Source organism: Sorex araneus, chromosome 3 (genome assembly GCF_027595985.1).
Source record: "Sorex araneus isolate mSorAra2 chromosome 3, mSorAra2.pri, whole genome shotgun sequence".
NCBI lineage: Eukaryota > Metazoa > Chordata > Mammalia > Eulipotyphla > Soricidae > Sorex > Sorex araneus.
In genome coordinates, this window is record NC_073304.1 from 113,544,009 (window position 1) to 113,571,546 (window position 27,538).

The following is a 27,538-nucleotide window of genomic DNA, read 5'->3' on the forward strand; positions in this document are numbered from 1 at the left end:
TTTTCTTGGCTTTTGGGCCACACCTGGCGGTGTTCAGGACTCACTCCTGGCAGTGCTCAGGGGACTATAAAGGATGCTGGGGATCGAACCCAGGCTGGCTGCATGCAAGGCAAGTGCCCTCCCTGCTGTATTATCACTTTGCCCCTGATCAGTTTTCTGGATCCTTTTGTTTTTAAAAAATTTGTTTTGGAGTCATACCCGGCAACTCTCAGGGGTTCCTCCTGGCTCTGCACTCAGGAATCACTGTGTGGGGTTTGAGCCCAGGTTAGCTATGTGTAAGGCAGCCCTTCCCACTGCACTGTTTCCCTGGCCCCTTACTGATCCTTTTGAAGAATCCGCTCTTGGTTTCATTGGTCTTTTGTATTTATGTCTGTTTTTTGGTTTGTTTCTGTTTCACTTACTTTTGCTCTCGTTTTTCTTTCCTTCTGCTTACTTTTGGTGTGTGTGTGTGTGTGTGTGTGTGTGTGTAGAAAAATATGGCTTTATTTTGAGAAATAAGAGGAGGAGCGAGAGAGTACAGGCTTGAGAGGATGCACCGTGGCCGCTGCTGTCTCTTTGGCTGACTTGGTGTGAGGTTCGGCCGTGGAGACTGTCCTGTGCGCTGACCACAGACGCTTCCCCCTCTGAACGGGTCCTGCAACGCCCCCGGTTCTAACAGCTCTCACCTTTGCTTCTGTTGTTCTCCAGGTGCTTGGTCGTTTCTCCCTTCATTTCTTTGTTGATCCGAGGGTTATTCAAGAGCAGTTCATTTAGTTTTTGTACGCCCAAGGCTGTTTTGGGTCTTTTTTCCATCCTGCTTTCTTTTGGTTGTTGATTTCTGTAGTGATTGCTGTAGTGACCAGAAGAGATGTTTGATCATAGTGTCAGTCTTCATGTATTTAGTTTGGGACCATACGTGGTGCCTGGATTTGACTCATTGTCATGGCTGCAGCCACATGCAAAGGCAAGTGCCTTAGTCTCTGTACTATCCCTTCAGCCCCTTCATGTATTTAAATTTATTATTTATTGGGGGGGTGGATTATGGGCCACTCCCAGCAATATGCAACTGACGGGGCTGAATGGCTCCGTGCCGATACCCTCTCGTGCTGCTCCGGCCCACCAGCATTGGGGCCCTCCGGCACCTCACCTGGTGCTCAGGGCTCCAGGGCTGGTGTGTGTGTGGAGTTATACTGTAGGCTTGCGAGCACAGCCTGCGCTCCTGCTGCCTGCTGGTCTTCCCCCAGCAGCCGTGTAACCACCTGGATGGTCTGTCGTTTGCTCTCAGTGGGGGGGCCGAGATCTCTGGCAGGCTTGCAGGTTATTTTGTTGCTGTTAAGCTTGGCGGCTGTTACTAATTATTTTCTGTATTTGGGATGTTGGGTATGTGTCTGTATCTGTATAGATACAAACACATGCGGGCAATATGTGACAATATGTGAGTTACATCTTGCTGGATTGATCTCTTGGTCAATATATATGGTCTGTTTCATCTCTTACTGCCTTTCTTGGTCCAGAGTTTCTTTAGATATGAGGATAGCCATTCCTGCCCTTCCCTCTGCATTGCTTTTTTGTTTATTCCTTTGCCCACTTTGTGCCTCTTTTTTGGGGGGAGGAGCACCTCAGCAGTGCTCAGGGCTTACTCCTGACTGCATTCAGGGGTCACTCCTGGCAGTGCTCAGGACCATATGGGATGCCAGGGATCGAGCCCATGGCCGCGTGCAAGGCCAGCGCTCCCCTGCTGTGCTTGCTCTCAGGCCCCTTTGTGCCTTGTTGGCTGAGTTCAGGGCACTCATTTTGGGTGATGGCTGTCTGGGGCTTGCTGCCTTTCTAGCTTTGGTTTTCTGGGGTCTTGTCATTCCAGTTGTTCCTTCTGCTCTTTCATGATTATTTACCCTCACGATTCTCTCTGTTTCTTCATTTTCCCCCGTTTAAATGTCTCAGCAATAGACTTTTGTTTTGTGGTTACTATGGGAATTCTATCTCATTTTCTATATCACAAATCTTCTGTGCTGGTATTGGCTCGTCATCGCTTGTCTGTACTGATCTTTCCCTTCATTTCTCCTCTTTTATCTTTTGTTCCTCTCAGATCACAGTTTTTGCTTGTTTTTGTTACTATGTCACTATTCCTTGCTTAAGATTGTGTGTGTGTGTGTGTGTGTGTGTGTGTGCACGCATGCGTGTGTGTTTTCCCATGTAAACCTTTTTTCTACATTCCTTATAGAGCAGATCTGTTGGTGGCAAACTATTAGCTTGCCTGAAGAAGCCTGTATTTCTCCATCCCTTTCCCCCCCAGTCTGCAGGATGTGTCCTGCCATGAGCTGTGTCTTTGGTGCACCTCACCATATTTCAATGGTAATTTTGCAGTGTACTATAGTCTCCCCCCTTTTGCCTTGTGGGCCATACCTGGTAATGCCGGGAGTCCCTTCTGGCTCTGTGCTCAGGAGTTACTCCTGGCAGTACTCGGGGACCACGTGGGCTGCCGGGGATCAAACCCAAGTGTCGGCCTCATGCCAAGCAAGCGTCCTGCCTGCTGAACTGTTGCTCAGTCCCTGGTAATATATTCTCGTCTGGCAGTTTTTGTCCCTCAGTCGTGAGGCATCTGCAGGTCTGGTAGATGTGTCTTTGTATGCTGCCTTTTAGAACTGTTGTCGAGGAGGCCACCCCGGGAGGTGCTGGGACAGGCAGGAGTGCAGCCGGGAGCTTCACCCCGCGGGGCCTCGGCCTCTCATCTGGGCCTGTCGCGGCCCCCGTGCCTCTCTTTTCTTTTCCCAAGCATATTTCCCCAAATAGTAAATTTCATCGCTGGCTTCTGGTAAGTTCTCAGGGCTGAGTCTTGCTGCAAGCCTCCTTGAGTTCCAAGCCTCAGTGTTCTCGCCGGTGCCCGCTTCCCTGGTTCTTTCCTTAGGCTGGGGGATCTCTCGCCGATGATGTCTGAATCTCCTCTCTCCACCCGCTGGCACTCCCCTCCTCTGGTGTTCACCCTGCCAGTGGGATCTGATATTTTCCCACCGACTTTGTTTTCGCCCTAAGCCTTCCTTCCTGTCCCTCTTCCATTTGAGTCATTGCTGTGATTTTATCTTTGATTTCTGATGTTCTTTCCTCGGAGATTGCGTGTGCTTGTGCTCTCCACGGTAGATTGAATTGCATTCCGTGTACTTTCGGAGCCTCCGTCTCTGGCTCCTCCCCCCGCCCTCGCTTCTGGGTCACGCCCAGCATTGCTCAGGCTACCCCAACACTGCCCCGGGGGTCGCTCCTGGCAGTGCTCAGGGGACCTGCCCTGATGCTTGCCCTCGCACTTCTCGCTTGCTGGGACTCCTCTCTCAAGGAGTGCACGCCCCTGGCTGCGGTGCTGTGGCCTCAGGGGACCCTCGTGGTGCATGTGGGTGGGGGTCGGGCCCGAGGCCTCACGCCATCCCCTGGAGTTAGAGGAAGACCTTCCATCTCTTGGGTGAGAAGATCTTCGTGTTTCTGGAGTTCTGTTTTTGCCGTCTTAGACTTGTTTCCGACATTGCCGATTCTCTGCGTTGTTGGGTCCTGCCGCAGTGCTCCTCTAGTGTTCTAGCTCCACCCCGCCTCTGTGGCTTTAGTTTGCCCACTGGAAACTTCTTGTTTGCTTTTGGTTTGGGGGCCACACCAGCAGTGCTCAGACCTGGCTCCTGGCTCTGTGCCCAGAAATCCCTCCTGGCGGTGCTCAGGGGCCCACAGGTGGTCCAGGCAGGGATTGACTCCATCGTGGCACTCACCCGCGGTATTGTCGGTCTGCCCGAGTAGGAATTCATTCTTACTGCACAGAAGTTGCCTGCAGAATTTTTATTTCTAGGGGGCGTTGGGGCCACTCCTTGCAGTGCTCAGGGCTCTTTCCTTCTTTCCCTTCCCCTCCTTCCTTCCTTCCTGTGCTGGGGGACTGGGGAACCAAACTGCAGTCAGCCGAGTACGTGGCGTGCTCCTTACCCTGCACTATCTCTGCGGCCCTGTCTGCCGACACCTTTCCTGCCTCTGCCCTGCGTTAGCGTCTTTGGCTTTCCTGCAGGTAGTGTGTGTCTGAGAGGGAGTAGCGGGGAGAGGGGGCAGTGCTCTGTCCGGGTGGCCCTGGGGGGAGAGCCCTGCTCCCAGCTGCCCTCTGCCCTCCAGAGTCCCTGCCTCTGGGCCAGGCCGAGATGACCTGGGGTGGGGGCCGGAGCCGCGCGTCCAGCCGCTTCTGGCTTTACTCTCCAGGACAACTGTTTTTGTCCGAGAGCTCCGACTGCCGCAGGTCCCTCTGATGGAAGGGCCTGTAAGCGTTCCACAGCCTCGGCCTTCGCGGCCAGGTCTGTGCTGGTAATGGCGTCTTGTGTGTGTGTGGAACTGGCCGTGATGGGTGGAGGCCTCTGGCTCTGTTCCAGGCTGTGGTCTCACACCCTCAGGCAGCGGAATGGGTGGTGGCCTCTCTGGCAGACGCCATCTCACACCCGCAAGGCCTTTTCTGTGACGTGGAATTGATTTTCTGGCTATACTTTTGTTGTTGTTGTTGTTTGCTTGTGGGCCACACCCAGCGATGCTCAGAGTTACTTCTGGCTCTGCACTCAGGGATCACTCCTGGTGGTGCTTGGGGGACCATATGGGGTGTCGGATTGAATCCGGGTTGGCCGCGTGCAGGGCAAGGTCCTATTTCTGACTGTGCTCTAATGGGGAGCTTTGCTCACCTGTATCTGTCTTGCCATTTAGTAAACTGTCGGTTTCCATCCCCGTGGTTCTATTTGGGGAGCACACCGGGGGTGCTTGGGTGACGCTGGGCGGGTCAGACTCGGCAGAGCTGGCTTCAGCACTGCGCGCTGCCTCCCAGCCTCAGTGCTCAGTAGAAAGAGTGGAATGGGCTGAGAGATATGTCAGGGCGCCTGCTGTGAACGTGGCTGGGAACGTTGCCCGAATCTCCGATGTTACACGGGTTCCCCAGCCACCTCTAGCTGTGCCCCCTAGGTGCCCCCGGGTTCCCCTCCCCTCCAGTCCCCTCTCTGAAAAATAGTGGAAACACAAGCCAGAGATCGTAGCAGGATTAACGTGCTGGCCGTGCTGACAGCCGGCCCCATCACTCCCGGCGCCTGGCTGCTGGGTTGCCCACTGACCCGACTGAGCTGAGAGTCACAGGGTGGGCCCTGGCCTCCCAGGCACGCTTGGGAGACCCCCCTCAACGGGAAAAACAAGTGACAAGGGAGACAGGGAGTGCTGTGGGCCGAGCCCGGCAGCTGGGACCCCTGTGGTCAGGCACCGTAAGGGACCCCAAGCACCCCGGGAGCAGGGACTTCCGAGCCCCACTAAGTGTGACGTCCCGTCCTGAGCTCCAGAAAAGCGGAAACAGGCCTGAAGGGAAGTCCACGGGCTGGAGCTTAGCCCTGCGGGCAGAGACCCTCGCCAGCTCCCTGAGCACAGTGGACCGGGGGATAGCATGGTCCCCGGGCCGGGCCTGGCACTGCAGTCCCCCCACCCCTCACCCCGGGAGTCCTGCAGGCAGCCAGCAGCAGCCCAGTGCCTGCCTGTTGAGCCATCCGCTCCCTCGAGTGTCACCAGGACTGGCCCAGGGCCCAGAGTCCCCATAAATGAAAGTAACAAAGGAAGCCAGGGGGTGGGCAAGTGGCCCTGGGCTCTATTCAGGCCACCTCGGGATGTGGCCCCCTGCACCTCCAGCCTGGCCCCGGGCTCCTCCCAGTTTTGGATGTGACCCATATGGAACTGTAGGATGTGGAAAGGCAATCACTGTTACGGGGTGGGGGGAGAGCTGGCCCCAGGGAGGTGGGAGATCCGGACCCTGTTTCTCAGGGACCCTGGAGCACTTACCCCCAGGACACATTCCTGGCGCTCGGAAGTCAAAGGGTGTGGGCCTTTTTAAGGCTGTTGGTACAAATTGCCAGGCTGCTGGTGCCGGCTCTGAGTCATGCATGAGATGTGGCTCCAGGGGCCAGTTTCGGCTTCCCAAGAATCACCTGGAACGTTCCTGCACCCCACCCTGCTCCTGGAAAGAGCCCTGGGTGGGCCGCCTGCCCCGGCGTCTGCATCTCTCACCAGCATGCAGCAGACTCAGGGGTTGCTTCTCCTCCAGGGGGGTGGGGGGGACGGCAGGAGGCAGGACCTGGGTGCCCTGCACGTGCCAGACACAGTGAAGTTCCCCAGCCAAGCGGGGCTGACGTTTCTCTCCATGGTCCACGGCTGAAGGGCGCTCCCTGGGCCGGCGCGTCGGGAGGGGGCCCTGGGAGATGTGGGTCAGGTGCGGAGCTCATCTTCCTGCTGCTCCCCAGGGGCAGCGGGCGCGGTCTGTTGACAGATGTGGTGGGCCCTGGTGTCCTGCTGTCCAGGTCAGCGCAGAGCAGCTTCTGTCCTGGGTGCTTTGGGCTGTGAGTGAGTGTGGACATGCAGAGAGGCACAGGAAAGACCCAGGGTCCCCACCCCAGTGCCTCGGCCCCAGGGACCCGCTGGTGCCACTGGCCACTTGCTGACTCTGGTGTCTTCACCCCCACTTGGGGTCCCTCCGAGTGCCCGCCGAGGACGGGCTGTTTGCAGGCACAGCCTCCAGGGAGCTGTGCTGAATGGGCTGTGGCTGACCAGTTGTCCCGGCAAAGGTCAGGTCCTCCTCCCACTGCCCTGTCCCTGCTCTGGGAGGGCGTTCCTGAGACCGTGAGGCTGCCGAGTCGGCTCTGAGGCTGCTTGGGAAGGGGCAGGACGGGCCAGGGCTGAGGATGCCTCGGGAGAGCCAGGATGAGAGAATGGTGGCGCAGGAGGCAGAGTGGGGGCAAGTGTGCCCACGGCAGGCTCTCGGGAAACTGAGGCTTCGCAGAGAGGAGCCAGGTATGTCGGGTGGCCCTGGGATCTTGGTGGCTGGCTGGTGGCCTGGCCCGGAAGCGGGAGGAGGGGCAGTGGCCAGGCCGGGCTCCTCAGCAGTGGCTTTGGAGAGGGGCTTTGGCGCTGAGCGGGAGGCGGTGGTCGAGTCCAGCAGGCTACAAGCCGGGCAAGGCCTTGGCATGCCGGGGGTGCTTGGCCCGTGTTTGTTATTTCTGTCCTTGAGGCTTGTGGACTTGGTCCTATGGGGCAGATGCCGCCCCTGGAAGGTGTGGGGCCTGGATTGACAGGATCTCATCATTTGTGGTTGCGTGCGCGTGTGTGTGTGTGTGTGTGTGTGTGTGTGTGTGTGTGTGTGTGTGTCTGGGGGCGGGGTTGGCTCACACCTTGGACTCAGGGCTTCCTCTTGGCTCTGGTCTTAGGGATCACTGCCTGGTCAGCTCTGAGATGCTCTGTAGTGCGGGGGGTCAAGCCAGGGCCGGCTGCCCGCTGTGCTTCCCGACCTCTGTTCTTGTGTTCTTTCTTTCCTTTTGGGGCCACACCCGGTAATGCTCAGGGGTGACACCTGGGCTTTGCACTCGGGAGTCACTCCTGATGGGCTGGGGACCCCATGGGATGCTGGGGATCGGACCTGGGTTGTCTGTGTGCAAGGCCACGCGCTCCCTGCTGTCCTCTCTCCGGCCTCTTTCTGTGTTTTTAATACAACTTTGGTGGTTCTGGAAGAAGGTTGTTTTGGGGTGATGAGCCTGAGCCTTGACCAAGGCCGGAGGGAGGGGCAGGCTCATCGCGCTCCTCGGTGCATTTCTCCCTCACCTACTCCAGGGCAGCTGGCGGCCTGGCCGGGTGCTGGGAAGCGTCACTGCAGCAGGCGAGGCTGTGAGTGTCCACAGTGGCTGGGCGCAGCCTGGGGTTGAGACAGGGGGAGGGGCCGAGCCTGGCTGAGCCCCAGGGGGGTGAACCCTGGGCAGCACCCGAGTACCAAGGGCGCTTACTCACCCCGCTTCCGGGGCCTGGGGTGGTGCCTTGACAGTGGCCTGTCGGTCACTGGCTGAGTCGGGGTCTGACCCTGCGCCCCCTCAGCATTCGGGATGGTTTCCAACCCCGCCCCTGCTGCAGGGCCCAGCGGCGTGCAGGGAGAGCACTGTGCAGCCCAGCCAAGAGCCGGGTGTAGACTCCGCCCTGTCCCCGCCTGGACAGACACGAGCTCGCGGTAGGGGGGTGGGTGGGGGCGCGCTGTCTGTGTGCGGACCCTGACCGGCTGCTCTGCGAGGGGTGGACCTGTGCTCTGGCCGGCCCAGTCTGCTCTGCAGGCCTCACCTGGCGGCTGGTAGGGGACCGGGCTGGAGCTGTCCTCGCCTGAGCCCCCCGCCCCCCGCAAGGCACAGCCTCCGCTTCTCTCCCTGCCGCCTCGTTCTGCCTCCCTGGCGTGCGCTGGCCTGTCGGGGCCCCCACTGGCCTGTCGAGGCACCAGGCAAGCCCTGACCTGAAGGGACAGATCCAGGGCCAGCTTGTGGTTTGTGAGCCCTCGGGAGTGTGTGTGTGAGTGAGTGTGTGTGTGTGTATGTGTATGTGTGTGGCTGGCTGGAGAGGGCCCTGTTCAGGAGCCCCCTTCCTGGGCCTCCTTCTGGGGGCCTGGCTCTGTGGGCTAGCCCGGCAGAGCACACTTGGATGACTGGTGCAGAGACCGTCTCTGGAACCTGTGTTTCCGGAAAGCTTCGAGAGGCGTCAGCTGGGCCCGAGGACCTTTCCCTTGGTGCCTGGTGGAATGCTGTAGGTAGTGGGCAGAGCTGAGCTCTTGGCCTTTCTGCCCTGCCTCCCGCTCCCTCTCTCCCCCTCTCCTCCTCCCTCTCTCCACCCACTCCTTTCTTCCTGCTCCCCTCCTCCCTTTCTGTCTTTCCTCTCCCTTCCCTCCCCCCTTTTCTGTCCTGTCCCCCTCCTCCCTTCCCCCTCTCCCTCCCCACGGTGTCGGGAGGGGCAGTGTGCTTCCCGGAATGCAGCGCAGGCAGGCGGTGCCCAGGGTGTTGGGATGTTCATTAACTGTTTCTATAGGATGGCGCCACCTGGATCCTGACCTCGGAGAGTTCGTACTGTTAGGGGGACGCAGGGGCGAATGAAGCTGTGCCCTGAGCCCTCAGCCTGAGGGACACCTGATCGGTGGCCAGCACCAAGAGTGAAGGGGCCTTTTGCTCATGGACCTTGCGGGTTCCAGTAAGTCAGAGGGAGGAGGACAGATGCTGGATGGACCGTCTCATCGTGGGGCAGAAAGAGACAAGGACAACCCTTGGCCCTCGGCCTGGATTAAGAATCTCACGAAGGCATGGAGATGGGGGTGGGGGACCAGAGGAGACATAGAGGCAGCGGGGGAGGGCGGTGGGCACTGGGGTGGGGGGGTGGGGCGTTGTATGAACCATAATGACAAAGCCTTCAAATGCTCAGGACAGCAGCAGCTGAGTTATGGGGCTTGAGCGGTGTCGAGGGTGGGCTAGGGGTGGGGGGTGGGGGCGCGTGGCTGCCGGCCCTGGCCAGAGCGCTGTGTCCTGTTGCCGGACCCTCTGTGCTGCCCAGCGGTGGACACTCTGGCTGAACAATTGACTGCCGTGGACACTCCTCATGGCTACCGGTCCTTGTGTCCCTTGCGTCGGCAGGGGCCAAGCTGGGCCTCTGGGACCCAGGGGGCAGTGGGCAATGGGAGGTGGGCACGTGGAGGAGCTGTGAGTGGCCTTGCCAGGAGGGCCCAGGAGGGGACGTGACATGTGTGAGGGGTCCTGGGGTTCGGGTGGTGGACAGGGGCAGCTGGGTGGTCTCAAGGCAAGTCCTGCCCACTCAAGACCTGCGGTGCGGGGGCGACAGGACAGCAGGGAGGGCGCTGGCCTTGCAGTCCACCCAGGTTCAACCCCCAGCTCGCCGTTGGTCCCCTGAGCACCAACAGGAGTGATTCCTGAGTGCAGAGCCAGGAGTGCCCTGAGCAGTGCCTGGTGTGGCCCCAAAACAAAGACCAAAGAAACAGCAAAGCCATGTGGTGGACCTGATGGTCCTCCTGGGCCTGGGTCCGAGGTGGCCACTGCTTTGACGGTGGCCTCTGCCCTGTCTCACTGGGCCCAATCTCAGGACTTTTCTCTTCCATCCCGCTTCCTTCTGGCACGTGGCACGTGCCTCAAGCCCGTAACCTTGGCTCTGGGAGAGAAAGCAGGGAGGCAGGGAGGCGCCGCTGGCCTTGGGTGATCTGTGAGCCACACCAGGAGAGCGCCGCCTGCTGTGCCCCCAGACAAAGACTGTCATCCTCCCCCAGGCCAGTCCCCCTGCCCTCTGCGCCCTCCGCTCCTTCCTGGCGCCCACATTTGCTGTGGCTTTGTGCTGAGTTTGGGGTTTGGCTCTGGGAGCGAGTGCCGGGACCCTGGCTCTGCCCCGGAGCCCAGCAGACGCGGGGTGGGGACTGCCGGTAAGTCCCTGCTGCATGCGTCTCCCCACTGCTCCCGACTCCTGCTCTCCCGAGTCCTCGGACAGGACTTGGCACCGAGAGGGGTCAGAGACGAAACAGCCCCCAGCCGGCTCGGCCTGCTCAGACCTGGATCTGGACGTGGAATCCTGCTTCTCCCAGGCCGGCCAGTAACTCAACCCGGCCTTGTCATTGTCTGCTGAGGTCAGAGTAAGCCCTTGTCACCTCCCTCCACCAAGACCAGTCCCCAGCTGGGCCGACTGGTTGAGCCACTGTTGCGGGCACTCATGGGAAACAGGTGCCTTTGTGTGGAGCCAGTGGGCGCCGTGGCCATCAGCGCGGTGAGGGGCCCCACGGCCAGCTGGGATCTGAGGGGCTCACCCCAGACCCCAGTTTCCTTGGCAAGGGGAGGGCCGGAGTTGGAGCACAGATGTGTCTCCCTTTGCTGCGTCTCTGAAGACAGTGCTTTGTGGAGACCTGGGGCTGTGGCCTCGTGGCCAGACTGCTTCTGCCGACGGGTCAACGTGGGGAGACCGAACTCAAATGTATCTGGTTCCATAGTGTCTCTGTCGCTCCCTCCGACACAAGCCCAGACACACACACACACACACACACACACACACACACACACACACCCCACACTCCTGAGAGCGCGGGCATACAAACCCAGAGACAAACATACATAACAAACACACACCCCACACCCCACATACTCCCGAGAGTGTGGGCACACAAACCCAGAGACACACACACCACACACACCACACTCCTGAGCACACGACACACAAACCCAGATAAACACACACACTCCTGAGAGCAGGGGCATACAAAGAGCACAGGCATACAAACCCCCACACACTCACACACACACTCCTAAGCACGGGCATTATTAGGCCACTTGGCTCAGGTGGGTTGGAGGCAGGAGGTGTGAGAGGACGATGGGCACGCAGGGGGCTGGGAGAGGCGGTTCCCACCCCACGTGTCCTATGCACAGTTCCATTTGCTGGCCAGGGGCCAGTGCTGTAAAGGTGGGTTTGGACACACGCCTCTCTCCCTGTTGAGGCTATTTTAAGAGACTTCAGGGAATATTTTTAGAATTAAAAAACAAAAAGAGGCTGGCCCTTTAAAATGGTTCCAGAGAATCAACTAAAACAGTGTTCTGCCCTCTGAATATTGTCAATTCTCTTAATCTCTTCCTTAACTAAACCTGTTCATACAGGAATTCTGCTTTCTTCTGTCAGTTCCTATAGCCCTCCCCCCCCTTTGCATTATTTTAAAAAAATCTAATTTCACTGGTTTTTGCTTTGTTTTGTTTTTGGGTCACACCCAGCGTTGCTCAGGGCTTACTCCTGGCTCTGCGCCCAGGGATCTCTCCTGGCTCGGGGGACCATATGGGGTGCTGGGGACTGAACCCGGGTCGGCCACGTGCAAGGCAAGAGTCCTACCCACCGTGCTGTCACTCTGTCCTCAGTAGTTTCCCTTTCTGCGAGCTGCTGCAGAGACCTGGGGGGAGGGAGGGTCCGTCTGTCATCAGAGCGGGTGTGCAGGTGGGTTGCGGGTGTGCCTGCCCTTGGGGACGCGCCTCTGCTGCACTCGGAGGCTGCCCACTCCCCAGCGCTCCCCTCAGCCCTTTCCACCCACCTCCCTCACCTTTGATGTTGTGATGGACCGAGTGCTCAGAGCAGGAAAGAACAAGCCGTGGGCTCAGAATGTCTGCCCCGGGGAGCATGGCTGTTTGCACGCAGTCCTGCCCTGCGCTTTCAGCAGGAGGCCCAGCAGCCCCGGAAATAGGAAAATGGGTGCTTGGCTGGGCTGCCCGGGAGTCTGAACCCTGCTCAGCCCCTGGCTAGCCCCCAGTGCTTGTGGCCCGTATCACAGCCGCGAGCGTGCTTTCAGGACTGAGTCTGGAGCGGGCCTGGCTGGGGCTGGGGTCCCTTAGCTGAGATATGACTGAGGGCCGTGTGTGCTGTTCTTGAGAGTATTCCCAATATGTTCCCTCAGATCATTTATTAATTTGCGCACAGGCTGAGTTTCTGTAGAATGGGCGTTTCTTTGCTGCCCCACCTAGCTGGTTGAGGGTCACTTCTGGGTGGTGTTCAGGGGAACATATCTGGAGCCAGGGATTGAGCCTGGGTATGCACATGCGAGGCAAGTGCCCTTTCGGCTGTACTGCCTCTGGCCTGGGACAGACCTTTGGGTCTTGTAGGGTTTGAATTTCACTGCAGCTGAGGATTTCTGTTTTTATTGTTTTGCCTTTGGGCCACACCTGGCAGCAGCATTCAGGGATCACTCCCAGTGGTGCTGGACATCGAATCTGGGTCTGCTGTGTGCGAGGCAAATGCCGCCCACTTCCTGTCTCTCTGGTCCCCAGTAGAGCATTTTAAGCTGGGATATGATATGGGTTACATTTCATTTGGTTTAACTTTGGGGGTCCACAGCTGGAGGTGTTCAGGGCGTACTCCTGGCTCTGGGCTCAGGGGTCACTCCTGGGGGCTCAGGGGCCATATGTGGTGCCAGGGATCGAGCCTGGGTTTCAGCTGTGGGCAAAGCAAGCCCCTTCCCCGTGCGTTCTCCCCATCACAGGCCCTGTGAACACTTAGCCACATCATTTCCTTCTCTCTCGTCCCCTTCCCCACTGTCCACCTGCTGCAGGGAATCACCAGCCCTGACAGGCTCCACACACATTTCTAGCCGCCGTGCTGGTGACCAGCGTGGGGCCCGCTGGGATTCCCATGGCTGGACCGAGGGAGCAGACTGGGCTGGGCTGGGGTGAAGGTGAAGCACTAGTTTCCTTCCTGTGGCTGTGGACCTGGACTTGTATTTTTCCTCTTTGTACAGATCAGCGAACTGCTTTCCTTGTTATTCCGGATCATCTTTCTCCCTGAGGGTTCCCCGTGAGTGTGAGGTAACCCACCTCCCCTCGGCCTTTGAAATGCCTCCCAGCCCCCTTCCCACTTCCCGGGGTGACCGAGGGAGGCTGGAAGGCACTGTGTGGCCGGCTTTCCCCTGGGCTGGGGACGTCTCTTCTGCTTTTGAGGCAAGAGTGATCGTGGATGTGTGTGGACACGCATATGTACCGGCCCGAACCCAGGGCCACGGGCATGCATGGCGTGAGCTTTCTCCCCAAACCAGACACTTTATGTGTGTGTGTGTGTGTGTGTGTGCGCGTGTGGTGGGAGGGCGTGTGTGGTGGGAGGGCGGGGCCCCAGTAGTCAGGTGTGGCCCCCAAGCCAGACAATCAGTACAAAGTGGGGAGCGCTGTATTGTTCCTGCAGCCCGGGAAATAAGCCCAGCGTACAAACCGGAGAGTTAGGGGCAGACACAGCTGTGCTGCTTCCTCCACCCCTCAGGTGGGTGTGCAGGAGCTGAAGCAGGACTTGCTGGCCTGTGCACTCCTCCTGCTCCGGGGGCCTGGCCGCACCCCTCCCTGTCCTGGGAATGTGGGGCCTTGGCAGCCCCGACTCTGCCCTCAGCGTGCACAGCCTCTCGCCTTCATTTGAGGGGAAGCCCGTGAGTGCTGTTCACCCCCTTCCTCCCTGCGGCCCCCCGGGCCTACCCTCTCCAGGGGTCGCCCACCCATTCTTGCCCCTGAGTCTGGGGTGGGGGCAGGCCTGGGGAGGGCCAGCTCTGCCCGAGTTCCCTGAGGCTGCCCGAGGCTGCTGTCCGGCAGGGCCAGCTGGTCCTTTCCTGTCTGGCTGCCCCCCCTCCCCCACACAGTGGGCCGCAGCCCTGTGTAGTGTCCTTCTTAGTGTCCTTCTTTTGGGTCACACTCCCCGTCCTGGGAATGTGGTTGGTGCCCAGGAGCCATCCCTGGCAGTGCTCGGGAGCCCGTGTGACGTGGGCCTCCCCTCCAGGCCGCCTGGCCCGAGGCCATGTTCTCTCGGTGGCTGAGCAGCACGGGAGCCAGCTTCGTGTTCCCACTGCCATGCTGGGAGAGCTTCGGGCCGCTGGACACCCGCGTGCGGTGGAGCCTCCCTCTGAGAACTGTGAGGTGGACATCTGGGCGGGGAAGGGACACACCCAGGGCATTGGCCGCAGCTGGGTCTCCTCAGGGGTGGACGGGGCAAGGCCTGCAGTTACCCGCTGGCCCCTGCAGCCCCCAGGCGCCTCCGCCCTCCTTCCTGGGTGTGTGTCCCACCGGTGGCTGAGCTCTCGGCCTTGCCGGGGTGCGGGGAACGCTGCGTGCCCGGCCTGCTCTGTGGGCAGCCTGGGCAGAAGTGTGAGTGGGGGGCTGGCGAGGGTGTGTGGGAGACACCTTGTCCTCCCCCCCAATTCCGTAGCATCTGAATGGCGCGTCTGTGACCTCTAGGGCTGAGTCACACTGAGCACAGTTCCCTGGGGCTGTCCACGTCTGGGGAAGGACGTGGACAGACTCACCCTGTGGCCACCTCGGATACCTGCCCCCCACCTGTCTGCGACCCCACCTGCCCCCTGCTGCTACCTTCCGCCCCCACACCTGTCCCGGCTCCCTCTGTCAGGCGCGTGTGCCCCCAGCCCTGCCCCAGCCCCAACAGTGGTTCACCTTCCCTGCTTCAGGAAGTCTTCCTGGGAGTGGGGATGGGACACATAACCCAAACCCCAAGCCATCCCGCAGGGCCCCTCTCAGGGCGCCGGGGCAGAGACGCAGGGACTCAGGGCGGACCCAGGGTGCAGTGTGTGTTGTTTGGCCGCTGGGCTCCCATCTGGGAGGAGCCTGGGAGAGGGCCCTGCCCAGGCAGTGAAGACGGAAATTGGCCGCGGGGGTGTGCGTGTTTTCCTGGGAGGCGGGCATCCCCCTGAGCCAGGAGCAAGGGCTGGGCTGTGGAGGCAGGGCTGGGCCGAGTGGGCGTGTATTGGAGCCCGCCCCTGCGAGTAGGTGCGTTCTGGAGACAGCCGGCCGGCCCATCAGTGGCCTCCTTCTTTGTCCCCGTAAAGAAAAAAAACATGGAGAGAATGTCTGTGGTCTAGAAAGAGGACCTTTGTGGTGCTTCTACAGCCCCGAGGGCTGGGGTGATGGCAGGGGTGGGGGGTGCGGTGCTGCCTGGGGCTGTGGTGAGGGGTCACCGCCCACTGCTTCCTTCCTGCCCCTTTGAAGCTGTCGGCAGGTCACCTGGACTGCCTCTAACTTCATTTCACACCTTTTTCTTTCCCCATCCCTTGCTTTCGGCCGCCCTGAGTGCTCATGGCTTACACCTGGCCCTGCACTCAGGGACCCCTGCTGGCAGAGCCCCATATGATGCCTGGGATCGAATGAGGGTCTGCTGCGGGCAAGGCATGTTCCCTGCCCGCTCACCATCTCCCCAACCCCTTCCACAGGTGTTTGTCACATTTAATGTTCGTGTTCAGGGAGGAGGAGAGACTTGTGATGTGTATTGGAGACAGAAGCTCAGAGAGGCTGGGGCTGGAGTGATAGCACAGCGGGAGGGCGCTGCCTTGCATGCAGCTAACCTGGGGTCCATCCCCAGCACCCCATATGGTCCCCCAGCTTCTGCCAGGAATGATCCCTGAGTGCAGAGTAAGCCCTGAGCACTGCTGGGGGTGACCCATAAGTCAAGGGAAAAACAGCAACTCAGAGATGCTGACTGGGCAGGGAGATGGGTGGAGCGGGAGGCATTTCCCGGCAGGACTTCCAGGGTGCTGGGCCTTGGTTCCGTCCCTGCAGCACGCCGTGCGGGGCTGACCTGAGCTGTCTCCTGGTCCGGGGACTCAGGTGCTGGGGCAGCCTCCTCCCATCCTGTTTGTCGAGGCCCCCGAAGGCCAGACCTGCTCCGTGCCCTGCTGACCCCGCCGATGCCATGACTGCTACCACCGCCCTGGTTCTTCCCGTCACCGTCAGCGTGTGCCGTCCCCGCCTGTGCCACCACCTGCTCTCCCGGGCACTCCCCTACTCTGGGGTCCCCCGGTGGTCTTCCCTTCCCTTCCCTCCTGAGGTGTGTGGTGTCCAGACAGTGCGACTGGCCCCCGGGCATGTGCATGGCTCACCCCGCTTCAGACAGAGCCGAGACACCCTCTCAGGCTCGCTTCTTCCCGCTCGTCCCTGGTCCGTCTCGGCTGCTTTGCCTTCGCCCGGGGTGGGTTTGTGCTGGGCACGGGGCGCGAGGGAAGGACCTGAGCACTGCGGGGAGCTGCCCCACCTGCCAGGGACCAGCACTGGCCCACAGGGCTGAGGCGGCTTGGAGCTGACTCGCCCTGCCCAGCTCAGAGGCCGGCCATGAGGCCCTGACCGCTGCTGCCGAGCCCACGCGGGCGCTGACACTCTCGACGGGGACGGCCCTGTGCTGCTCTTGGGCGGGGGGGCTCGTAATTGTGGGTGACTTTGCGGGTTCCGCTTAGTAAGGAGGGGCAAGGACTCAGTGGCGGGGGCCGAGCCAGAACGTCCTGAGAGCGGGGACCAGGCTGGTCAGACGAGATTCAGGCCAGCTCTGCTCAAGGCGGCCCTAGCCCTGGTGGGGGGACACAGTGCTCCCTGACTCTACTTCCCCACCCCCCCGCCGTCGCCACCTGCTGCTGGCGGCTGCCGGTGCCTCCTGGGGCCTCACCCCTCCGGGGCTGAGTGCGGTCAGCCACCTGTGATGGTGGCTTGGGGTTCAGGCTGGGGCTGGCAGTCACGCGTGTGTCTCTGTCCGCAGGCTCCACCTACAGCGTCCTGTCTATCATGCCGTCCGACTCCGAGAGCAGCAGCTCGCTCAGCAGTGCTGGTGAGTGTCCCTCCTGCGGGCCGGGCTCCGGCGACGTGTCTCGCCAGCGCACCATTCTCACGGGGGCCGGGCCGAGGCGGGAGGTGGCTCCGGAGGCACACGTGTCGCCTTTGCACGGTGCAGGGCGTGTCCACCACCCGGCCTGTCTGTCCACTGTCTGCTCAGCCAGCAGCGTGGCCTCAGGGACCGGCTAGGATCCGTCCCAGTGTCCAGTCCACTCTGAAGGCCAAGTCCTCTCTGGGTGGGGTTTCTGAGGTGGCCGCGGTCCCTTGGTCGTGACGGTGGCCCCTGGGAAGGCAGCAGCTGTCCCACGTCTCTCTCTCCTGCCCGCAGCATTCCCCGCTTTGCCCGAGAGCCCCCACACCCTGGCTTCCCGGGCACATCACTGATTGGACTGGTGGGTCGGAGCGCCAGTGGCAGCACGGGGCCCAGTGGGGGCCCATTTCCCGTGGCTGCCGTCTCGGGTGCCCAGACTGCGTGCACAGCAGACGCCCGCTCTGTCCCTGCGGTTCTGGGCCGGGCGCCTGCCGCAGCCCCTGGCTTCCCTCTGCTGCTGGGCTGGGCTGCAGACCCGGCTCGCCGGCCTCCCGGTCTGCACAGCACGTATGGCCATCTCTGAGCCCACCTGCACCCAGAGCCCCGCGGGCTAGTGCAGGGGCCGGGGTCCTGGGTTGGCTCCTGGCCCCCCGCCCCACCCGCCCAGCACTGCTGGGTGCTGCCTCAGAGCAGCACTGCGGGCCGAAGAGCCCTGAGTCTTGGAACCGCCTGGAGCACCACTGGGGAGCACCTCTAGAAAGTCTTTCCCAATGGGTGCTTTCACACCAGCTGGGCATCGGGGCCAGAGTGCCTTTTGGGGACACACAGTCCACCCCTCTTAGGCACCCGCACTCTGCGTGGGGTCCAGAGAGCTTCGGGGCCCCAGCCGGCAGTGCCGAGCATCCTGGCCCGCCTGCTGGGAGCTGCCGCGCTGGCAAAGCGGAACCATGCCTGGGCTCAGATTCTCATCGCGGGATGGCGTCTCAGGACGCTCACCGGGTGGGGGCTTAGCATGGTAGGGGAGTGGGGCACTTAGCATGGGGTGGGGTCAGCGGGCGGGACGGTCAGCGGGCGAGGCGGTCAGTATGGGTGGGGGTCAGCGGGCGGGACGGTCAGCATGGGTACGGTCAGCAGGTGGGGCAGTTGCAAGGCGATCAGCATAGGTAGGGGTCAGCGGGCGGGGCGGTCAGCATGGGTGGGGTCAGCGGGTGGGGCGGTCAGCATGGGTACGGTCAGCAGGTGGGGCAGTTGCAAGGCGGTCAGCATAGGTAGGGGTCAGTGGGTGGGGCGGTCAGCATGGGTGGGGGTCAGTGGGCGGGGCGGTCAGCATGGGTGGGGGTCAGCGGGCGGGGCGGTCAGCATGGGTATGGTCAGCGGGGCTCTGAGAAGTGTGCCTGGTGAGCCCGGCTTAGCCCTCTCCTGCTTCTCTTAGGCTTTCTTATTTGGGTCCCCTGATCCCCTCGGAGCAAGGTCGAGTGACCTGATGGTGTCTGGATATTTCAGGGCTGGAAGTGCGCCTCCTGGGAGCACTGGCCTTGGGTCAGAGCGGAGGAGGGTTGTTGAGCTGTCAGGGTGCCAGAGCTGCAGTGATGGTGGCCAAGATTACAATCTCTGGTTTGGTGCTGAGCTGGCACTTGCCTTGCACGCAGCCCACCTGGGTTAGATCCCTGGAACCCCATCTGGTCCCTCGAGCTCTGCCAGGAGTGATCCCTGAGCACAGAGCCAGGAGGAAGCTCCAAGCGCCACCAGGTGTGGCCCCAAAGCCGAAAGTAAAATAAAGATCGGCCTGGAGAGGTGTTTTGGCTCCTCCCACCCCATGGTTCCCCTGTGACGTCACGGCCCTGGGAACCCACAGCCTCGGAACACGTTTCCTTCATTCAGCAGCAGACACTTCCCTGTCCCTCCTGGGTCCCGGGACGGCTGAGCTGGGGGCGGGGGGCAGACGGCTTCCCTGGGAGGGTCTGAGCTGCATGACTGACAGCACCCTGGGCCTCCGTCCTCTTGCCCGCTGGAGCCTGTGCTCCCGGAAAGTTCTGACTGTCTTTCTGACTGTGTGTCTTGGGGCCACACCCCATGGTGCAGGGCTGATTGCTGGCTCAGTGCTCAGGAATCCCTCCTGGTGGGGACCGGATGGGGTACCGGGGATGGAGCCAGGGGCACCCGCGTGCAGGGCAGGCGCCCACCCAGCTGTGCCCTCTCCAGCCCCAGCTGTGCTGAGGAGACAGACTTAGGAACAGCCGGCACGCCTTCCTCTCCGGGAGGCCCCTTCCCAAGTGTGACGCTGCTTGGGTGAGCGGGGGCTGGCTGGGGGGCCTGGTGCTCCCGTGGGCTGGTGTGGCCAGCCGGAGCCAGTGGTCCCACCTGCCCAGGCGAGGCCCCTCCGTGTGAGGGTCTGTGAGACAGGAGCCCTGGGCCAAGCTTGGGCAGCACTGTCGCCCGTGCGGGGCCCTGGGTGCCGGAGGGCGCTGCCCTCTTCCTGCCCTCGGCACCCCCCGTCTAGGACACAGGGTGACCTCACCTGCTCAGGCGCCGTAAGCGGGGTCAGGCCTTTCCCTCACCCTCTTCCTGTGTGGGGCCTGAGGGGCTGCAGCCCAGCCGTGCGCATGGAGCGCCTGGCCCGACTCTGCCGGCCGGGCTCCCTCTGCTGACCGGCTTCTCCCCGGCAGCCCACAGACGAGTGCTCGTCGTGACAGCCGGGACGAGGGAGAGGGCGTGTAGCCGTGCCACCCGGCGCCAGGAGCCCCTGAGCCCCTTGTCTGTGGGGTGCCGGGGACTTGGCTCCCTCTTTGCAGCGGCTTGTTTTGGGGCAGCAGAACTCCCCCAAGCCCTCCGTCTCTGCCTCCCCGACCCGGCCTCCCTCTCCCCTCCCCACCCTAGTGCCATCCTGGCTCCCGGGGGCCACACCAGCCCCTTCCTGAGGGGCGGTTGACGCTTGGCCAGAGAAGAGTGGAAGTGGGGGTGGGTGCAGAGCTGATGCTTTTCACTTGAATCTCGACCAGCTGTGCAGGGTGGGCGCATGGGCAGTGGGCCACGTGGGGTGGGGAAGGCGGGTGCTGCGGCGGTCAGGCCATGTCTGTGTGGGAGTGAAACGTGGCTGGGAGTGAAACATGTTTGACGTAGCTGGTGCTGCTGGGGCGTGTCTCGTGGGTTCCCACCGCTCGTGGGACTGTGGCTCCCGTTTATGGCATCGTGGGGTTTTTATAACCTAATTTTCTTTTGAAAAATTGAAGCTAGATTGACATTTAATATTGTAAGTTGGGCTGGAGCGATAGCACAGCGGTAGGGCGTTTGCCTTGCACATGGCCAACCCGGGTTCGATTCCTCCGCCCCTCTTGGAGAGCCCGGCAAGCTACCAAGAGTATCCCGCCCGCACGGCAGAGCGTGGCAAGCTACCCATGGCATATCCGATATGCCAAAAACAGTAACAAGTCTCTCAATGGAGAGGTTACTGGTGCCTGCTCGAGCAAATCGATGAACAGCAGGATGACAGTGCTACATAATGTGTAAGTTATGATCCTTGGGGAGTAATTTACATCCGTTAAATCTTCCCTTTTTTCTGTACCTTAAGGAGCATTGCGAAGCGTGGCCCTTAGCCCTGGCCCCAGCACCAGCCTTCCCCACCCCACGTGGCCCACTGCCCACGCGCCCCCCTGCACAGCTGGTTGAGATTCAAGTGAAAACCATCAGCTCTGCGCCCACCCCCACTTCCACTCTTCCTCTGGTCAAGCGTGAGCCGCCCCTGAGCTTGAGAACAGCCCGTCGCCCTCGGAGACTCTCCGCTGCACTCTGCAGGCGGCTCTGCATCCCTCGGCCCACCCGCTGCCCACCACTCACCTCTCTTCTTTTTTTTTTTTTTTGCTTTTGGGTCACACCTGGTGTTGCTCAGGGGTTACTCCTGGCTCTGCACTCAGGAATTACTCCTGGCGGTGCTCGGGGGACCATATGGGATGCTGGGAATCGAACCCGGGTCGGCCGCGTGCAAGGCAAACGCCCTACCCGCTGTGCTATCGCTCCAGCCCCCACCTCTCGTCCTTTTAATTTTTTTTCCCTTTGGGATTTTGGGCCACACCAGGTAATGCTTAGGGCTTCCTCCCGGCTCTGTGCTGAGGGGTCACTGCCAGGGCTCAGGGGTCAAACCTGGGCCGGCCGTGAGCAGGATGAGTGCCTCCCCTCTGTGCAACCCCTTGGCCCCTGACTTCATTTCTGGGCCCGTCATTTGCCTGTTCCCCGAGTCAGAAATGAAATCGCTGTGTCTCCTTGGAGCGACTGGTGCCCCTCACGCTGCCGGCCCCGTGGGCTTGAGACTTTGCTTTGGTCACTCCTGCCTTTTGCTGGCGAGCAGTACTTTGGAACATGGTGAACAGAGCCATTGACTCATTCGCCAGGTCCTCTTCTTTTTTTAACTTTTTAAATTTTGATATTTATTTATTTATTTATTTATTTTTACTAGGGCTGGAGCGATAGCACGGTGAGTAGGGTGTTCACCTTGCACACAGCCGACCTGGCTTTGATTCCTCCGTCTTTCTCGGAGAGCCCGGCCAGCTACCGAGAGTATCCCGCCCGCATGGTAGAGCCTGGCAAGCTACCCGTCTCGTATTCGATATGCCAAAAACAGTAACAACAAGTCTCACAATAGAGACGTTACTGGTACCCTCTCGAGCAAATCAATGAACAACGGGACAACAGTGCTACAGTACTTAATTTTTATTACATCACCATGAGATATACAGTTATGAAGTCGTTCATGATTGGGCTTTAGTCATACAATGTCCCAACACCCGTCGCTTCACCAGTGTCCATTTCCCACCACCAGTGTCTCCAGTTTCCCTCCTGCCCCACCTCACCTGCAGCCTACCTCTATGGCAGATACTTTACTTCTCTCTCTCTCTCTTTTTTATTTTTTGCTTCTTCGGTCACACCTGGCGATGCACAGGGGTTCCTCCTGGCTCTGCACTCAGGAACCACTCCTGGCGGTGCTCAGGGGACCATATGGGATGCTGGGAATCGAACCCAGGTTGGCTGCATGCAAGGCAAACGCCTTACCCGCTGTGTTATCGCTCCAGTCCCTCTCTCTCTCTCTCTCTCTCTCTCTCTCTCTCTCTCTTTCTCTCTCTCTCTCTCTGGCATTATGGTTTGCAGCACAGGCACGGGAAGGTTATCATGCATATCCAGATCAAAGGTCACCATGTAGACGTGTTCACCAGGTCTTATTATAGTCTGTGGTTGTAGGGGCAGAGGCAATAGTGCAGCAGGGAGGGGGTGTGCCTTGCATGCAGCTGGGCCGAGTTTGATCCCTGGCATCCCACATGGTTCCCCGGGCACCGCCAGGAGTGATTCCTTCCTGAGTGCAGAGCCAGGAGGAAGCCCTGAGCATTGCCGGTATAGTCCCCAAAACAAAACCAAAAAACCAAAAACCAAACAAACAAGATAAAAGGTTCTGTGCTGTTTCTTTTGGTGAACTTAAAATTTAAAATTTAATTTCTCATGTATAAGTACAGAAGAGTGGGATTGCTAGGCAGGATGCAAAGTGGAGTTTAACCGTCTAAGAGGCTGCCATGTCTGCCTCATTCTGTCTTCCACCCTGTGTGTGAATTGGGTTCCTGTGCGCGTTTGATAGCATTTGCTGCTGCCTTTGTTTGTCTGTTTTTGGGACACACCTGGCAGCCCTCAGGGGTGACTCCTGACTCTGCACTCCCGGATCCGGGGGACCATGTGAGACGCTGGGGATCAGATCTGGATCGGCCACATGCAAAAGCAAGTGCCTTAGCGCTGGACTGCTGCCCTATCCCCTGCTTCATATTAGCTCCAAATATTTGCAGGTGTGGTGTGGAAGAGAAGTCACATTTGTCCTTGCCGGCCCTTTGTGGTAGGTCTGGTGTTGGCGTGGGGGTGGGGTGACAGAGACCGGGTGGCTGGAAGCAGGAGCCCTCTCCCTGTGACAGAGTTCTCACAGCTCAGCCACATCATCTTCAGAATGTCTCAGAGGGACGGGGTGGCCCCGCGTGCTGGAGTTCGTGCTTTGCCTGTGGGAGTCTCGGCTTGGAACCCAGCACCGCATGGTCCCCTGAGCACTGCCAGGAGCATCACGCTGGGAGTAGTGCCAGGAACTGCCAGACTGGCCCTGGAGCCAAGCTGTCTCTCGGCCTGAGGCTCAAGAAGACAGAGGCCCGCTGTCCTCAGTTGACTGGGCAGGAAAGGGTTTCTGGAGACACACACTGTTGTTTTGGTCCCTCCTGCAATAGCACGGCCTGGCTTCTTCTTGAGGTCCCTGCCTCTGCCTCTTGCATCCAGTGTGGCCAGGGAGACAGCGGGCTGAGCGCACGCCTTGCATTCCCGAAGTACAGGTTCAACCTCAGCATTGCGGGGGCCCCCCGAGTACCAATGGGGGTGACCCCAAGCACACAGCCGGGCATTGCTCTAGAACAAAACCCAAGCAAAGGAGAAGGCACTTCAGGTGGGCTTCAGGCAGCTGTCCCCTGCGTCACGTGTCGGGACCACAGCGATAGGGCGGCGGGGACGCGTTTGCCTTGCATGGGCCTCAGCTGGTTCAGTCCCTGGCATCCCATGCTGTCCCCCGAGCACCTCCTGGCACAGTCCCCCAGATGAAAAGCAACCCCCAAACCCCACAGGATTCTGACCTGGCAAACCCACGTGGGGGCCGCTCGGTCTCATTCACCCGAAGACCCTGGCAGCACTGTGGCCTGCTGGGGTCAGATGTCACAGAGCCCCTTCCACCCACGCGTCCTCAGTGGTGCTGTCCGGTGAACCTTCAGGGTGGCCCCCCTTGGCCTTCCACGTGGCCCCCTGGATCTGCCGGCCCAGATGCCCTGTGTTCGCGTTGCCCTCCCGTGTCCTCGTGTTGGTGGAAGAACAGGCCCGTCTCCTGGGCCCTGGCTCCCCTGCCTCTGGCTGCACGGCGATGCGAGCCCTGGCACGAAATTCTTGTCCCCAGGAAACCCCAGGTGACTCCTTTGCCACCTCCCTCTATGTAAGTGCATCCCTCCTTCCAGCCAGGTGCCACACCCTCCCGCCTTTGATCCCAAGAGCACAGAGGAAGGCGTCTCTGAGCACCGGCCAGTCTCTCTCAGGGAGCCCAGGCAGAATCAGCAGTGACTGTGGGCCAGGCCACCCGCCAAAGGGGCTTCAGCCCTTTCTTGTGTGTCCTGGACCACACCCAGCGGTGCTGTGGGGTCACGACTAGCCCTGTGTTCAGGGATCACTCCTGCAGGCTTGGGAACCTGTGGCCTGGGGGTGGAATCAGGCTCTGCCACGAGCCAGGAAGCGCCGTCCCCGCTGTCCTGTGTCTCCGTCTCTCGTGGCCTTGCGCCTTTTTCTCTCGAGCTCTTTGGCCTCCTCGTTTTTTTCTCAGGAGCGTGGGGAGTTGGGTGTCCCTGAGATGAAGGGACACTGGCCTTCTGGGGCAGCTCTGGGTCAGCGTCGCCTGTGACCCGGAAGTGGTTTGACCTGGAGAAGGTTCCGGGTTTGCAGTGGAGACCACAGCAGCGCTGGCCCTCGGTGAGGTGGGGAGGTGTTGGGCTCGGGGGCGTGCTGGAGCCTGCTGAGTGGGGGTGGTCTCAGGAGTGGGGGTCCAGGACTCCCCGAGAGACAGTTCTCGCCCGGAAGTGTGGCCCGGAGCTGGGACATCCCGCTCGCTGTGGGTGGCTTTCAGAGCCAGGTGCGTCTTGGGGGCTGTGGCTCAGCGGGTGGAGCCCGGCTCAGGGCAGCTTGACGCTGCACCGTCAGCCGGCCAGCAAGCTTGTGCCGGCGGCTGGGAGGCCGGGCCAGCCCCGGTATCACCTGACTGTGCCAGCAGCGGGCGTGTTCCGGGGTGCAGGTGGGGACGGCGGCAGAGCGTGTCCGAGGGCAGCAGTGGCCATGCGGGGTTGGAGGGGAGCAGAGGGTGCGAGTCTCACACAGAAGTCCCGACGGCGTCTTCCCTGGACACTGAGTACGTAGCCCTTGCCTGGGTCTGACTGTGCTGTGGCGGCCGTGTGGCTCCCCCAAGCAGGTGATTTGGGCCTGGTTGGCCGCTGGGGCCTGGGCAGAAGACACTGCCCGACGCTTCCTCCATGCTGACTCCCAGAACAGCTTGGGCGGCTTCTGGGAGGGGGCCCACATGCCCGCAGGGTCTGGCTCTCGGCACCGCACAGCTCCTGGCCCTCAGGATTTGTGGGTCACCTGCTCACCGCCCCGAGGGCCTCCTTCGTTAGGCCTCAGCAGGGCCTCAGGAAACCCCCAGGAGCATCAGGGTCAAAGGACATTTATGCTCTAGAGCGCGCATCTGTGGTCTGTTTTCACACATCCCTAAATTCATGTACATGTTTATATCTGAAAAGTAGGGTCATGCTACATCCATGTTCTGTGAGTTATTTTTGGTTCAGTTGCCATGACTGAGAACATGTCATGACAGCTCCAACATAAGAACCTTATTAGCAGCTGCATGACACATACTGTATGGATGACGATGCTCTCCATGATCCTCCCCGTATGGACGACGATGTTCTCTATGGTCCTCCCTGTATGGATGACGATGCTCTCCATGGTCCTCCCTTTATGGATGATGACGATGCTCTCCATGGTCCTCCCTGTATGAATGATGATGATGCTCTCCATGGTCCTCCCTGTATGAATGATGATGATGCTCTCTATGGTCCTCCCTGTATGGATGACGATGCTCTCCATGGTCCTCCCTGTATGGATGATGATGATGCTCTCCATGGTCCTCCCTGTATGGATGATGATGATGCTCTCTATGGTCCTCCCCGTATGGACGACGATGCTCTCCATGGTCCTCCCCGTATGGATGACGATGCTCTCCATGGTCCTCCCGGGCTGGCTTTTATTCATTTTTTCACTATTATAAATAATGGCAAAGTGAATGGGAAAGGTTTCAAACATATTTGAGAGCATGTGGTAATATTTAACTAGGTAGATATTTAGCATTTGAATGATCATATGGATCTTACAATATATATATATATAGCCACTGTTCTTCAGAAAGGCTTAGCCTAATTTGTTCTTTTACTTATTAATATATGAAATTATCTAGTTCTCTATAATTTCAGACCAAATGGATATTATATGTTTTTGTAGGTGAAACATGGCTGGTAATTTATTGGCCTTTTGTTTATTCTTTTCAGATTTTATTTATTTATTTTTGGCTTTTTGGGTCATACCTGGCAATGCTGAAGGGATTACTCTGGGCTCTGTGCTCAGGAATCATTCCTGGCCATGCACAGGGAACCATATGGATGCCGGGGATTGATCCCAGTTTGGCTGCATGCAAGGCAAGCGCCCTACTCACTGTGCTAACACTCAAGCCCACATTTAAAAAAAAAAATTATGTAATATATGCAAAGTACACAAAATATATATGACTGAATGTTTACAGATACATGTGCACATGTATACATGTATATTTTAGTATTTTAAAAATATTGATTTTTTTTCGGGGGTCTGGAGTGATAGCACAGCGGGTGGGGCGTTTGCCTTGCACGCGGCTGACCCGGGTTCGATTCCCAGCATCCCATATGGTCCCCTGAGCACCGCCAGGAGTGATTCCTGAGTGCAGAGCCAGGAGTAACCCCTGTGCATCGCCGGGTGTGACCCAAAAAGAAAAAAAAAAAAAATTGATTTTTTTTTTTGGGGGAGGGGTTCACACCCCCAGTGCTCAGGGCTTCCTCCAGGCTCTGCACTCGGGGATCACTCCTGGTGGTGCTCAGGGGATCTTGTGGGGTGCCAGGGATGAGGTTGTCTGCATGCACGGCAAAGGCCCTCCCTGCTCTACTATCGCTCTGGCCCTCATTGTGGTTTTGTTTTGCGACCACCCCCTACAGTGCTCAGGGCTTACTCCTGGCTCTGTGCTCAGGGCTCCTTCCTGGCAGGGCCCAAGGGATCTGTATGGTGCCGGGGATTGAGCCGGGGTCAGCTATGTGCGAGGTAGAAGTCCTCCTCCGGGCGTGGGCAGCGAGTGGGTGCTCAGGTGGGCGCGTGAGCGGAGCTGCTCTGGGTCTCAGGTGCAGAGTTCAGGTCTCCCCCTCCTCATCTCCCGGCGCCGTCACGGAGGGTTCTCTGGGCATGTGGTGGAGTCGGGAACGTGGGCCCACACGGGCAGCGTTGGCCTCCAGCTCACGGTGTCCCTCTGTCCTGCCAGGCACCACGGGGAAGGCGCCGTCGCCGCCACCCCTGCTGTCCGAGCGGCAGGTGGACGACAAGGTGGAGAACCTCTCGGTGCAGCTGCGCCTCCTGACCCGGGAGAGGAACGAGCTGCGCAAGCGCCTGGCCTTCGCCAGCCACGGGACGGCCTTCGACAAGAGGTAGGGGGCGCCCGCACCCTGCCCGGGGGAGATGCCTGGCCCCTGGCCTCCGGGCTGGGGTGGGGGGCTGTGGTGTAGGGGCCAGGCCAGTTGCGGCCTGATATTCAGCTTTGGGGAGCTGGGAGGTGTTGGGGTGCCCCCTAGTGTGTGCTGTGCATGTGTGCATGTGTGTGCGTGCCTTCATGTGTGTGCATGTGTGTGTGTTTGCATGTATGTGTGTGTGTGTGCATGTGTGTGTGTGTGTGTGTGTGTCTGGGCTGGCCTCTGCCGCCTGCTCTCCTTGCAGG

General features: G+C 59.9%; 1 protein-coding gene across 3 annotated transcripts in view; it reads left to right on the forward strand.

The window, feature by feature from the left end:
- Window positions 1-27,538, forward strand: part of DLG5 (discs large MAGUK scaffold protein 5) — a 91,739-nt gene that overhangs the window by 17,146 nt on the left and 47,055 nt on the right. For 2 of the 3 annotated variants that reach the window (XM_055131887.1, XM_055131885.1), the window contains exons 2-3: window positions 16,831-16,899; window positions 27,089-27,251. In XM_055131887.1, coding sequence (XP_054987862.1) covers window positions 16,857-16,899; window positions 27,089-27,251 — 206 coding nt within the window. In that variant the 5' untranslated portion in view covers window positions 16,831-16,856. Of the gene's footprint in view, window positions 1-15,914; window positions 16,132-16,830; window positions 16,900-27,088; window positions 27,252-27,538 lie in introns of those variants that run through there. The other variant, XM_055131886.1, reaches the window with a different exon arrangement.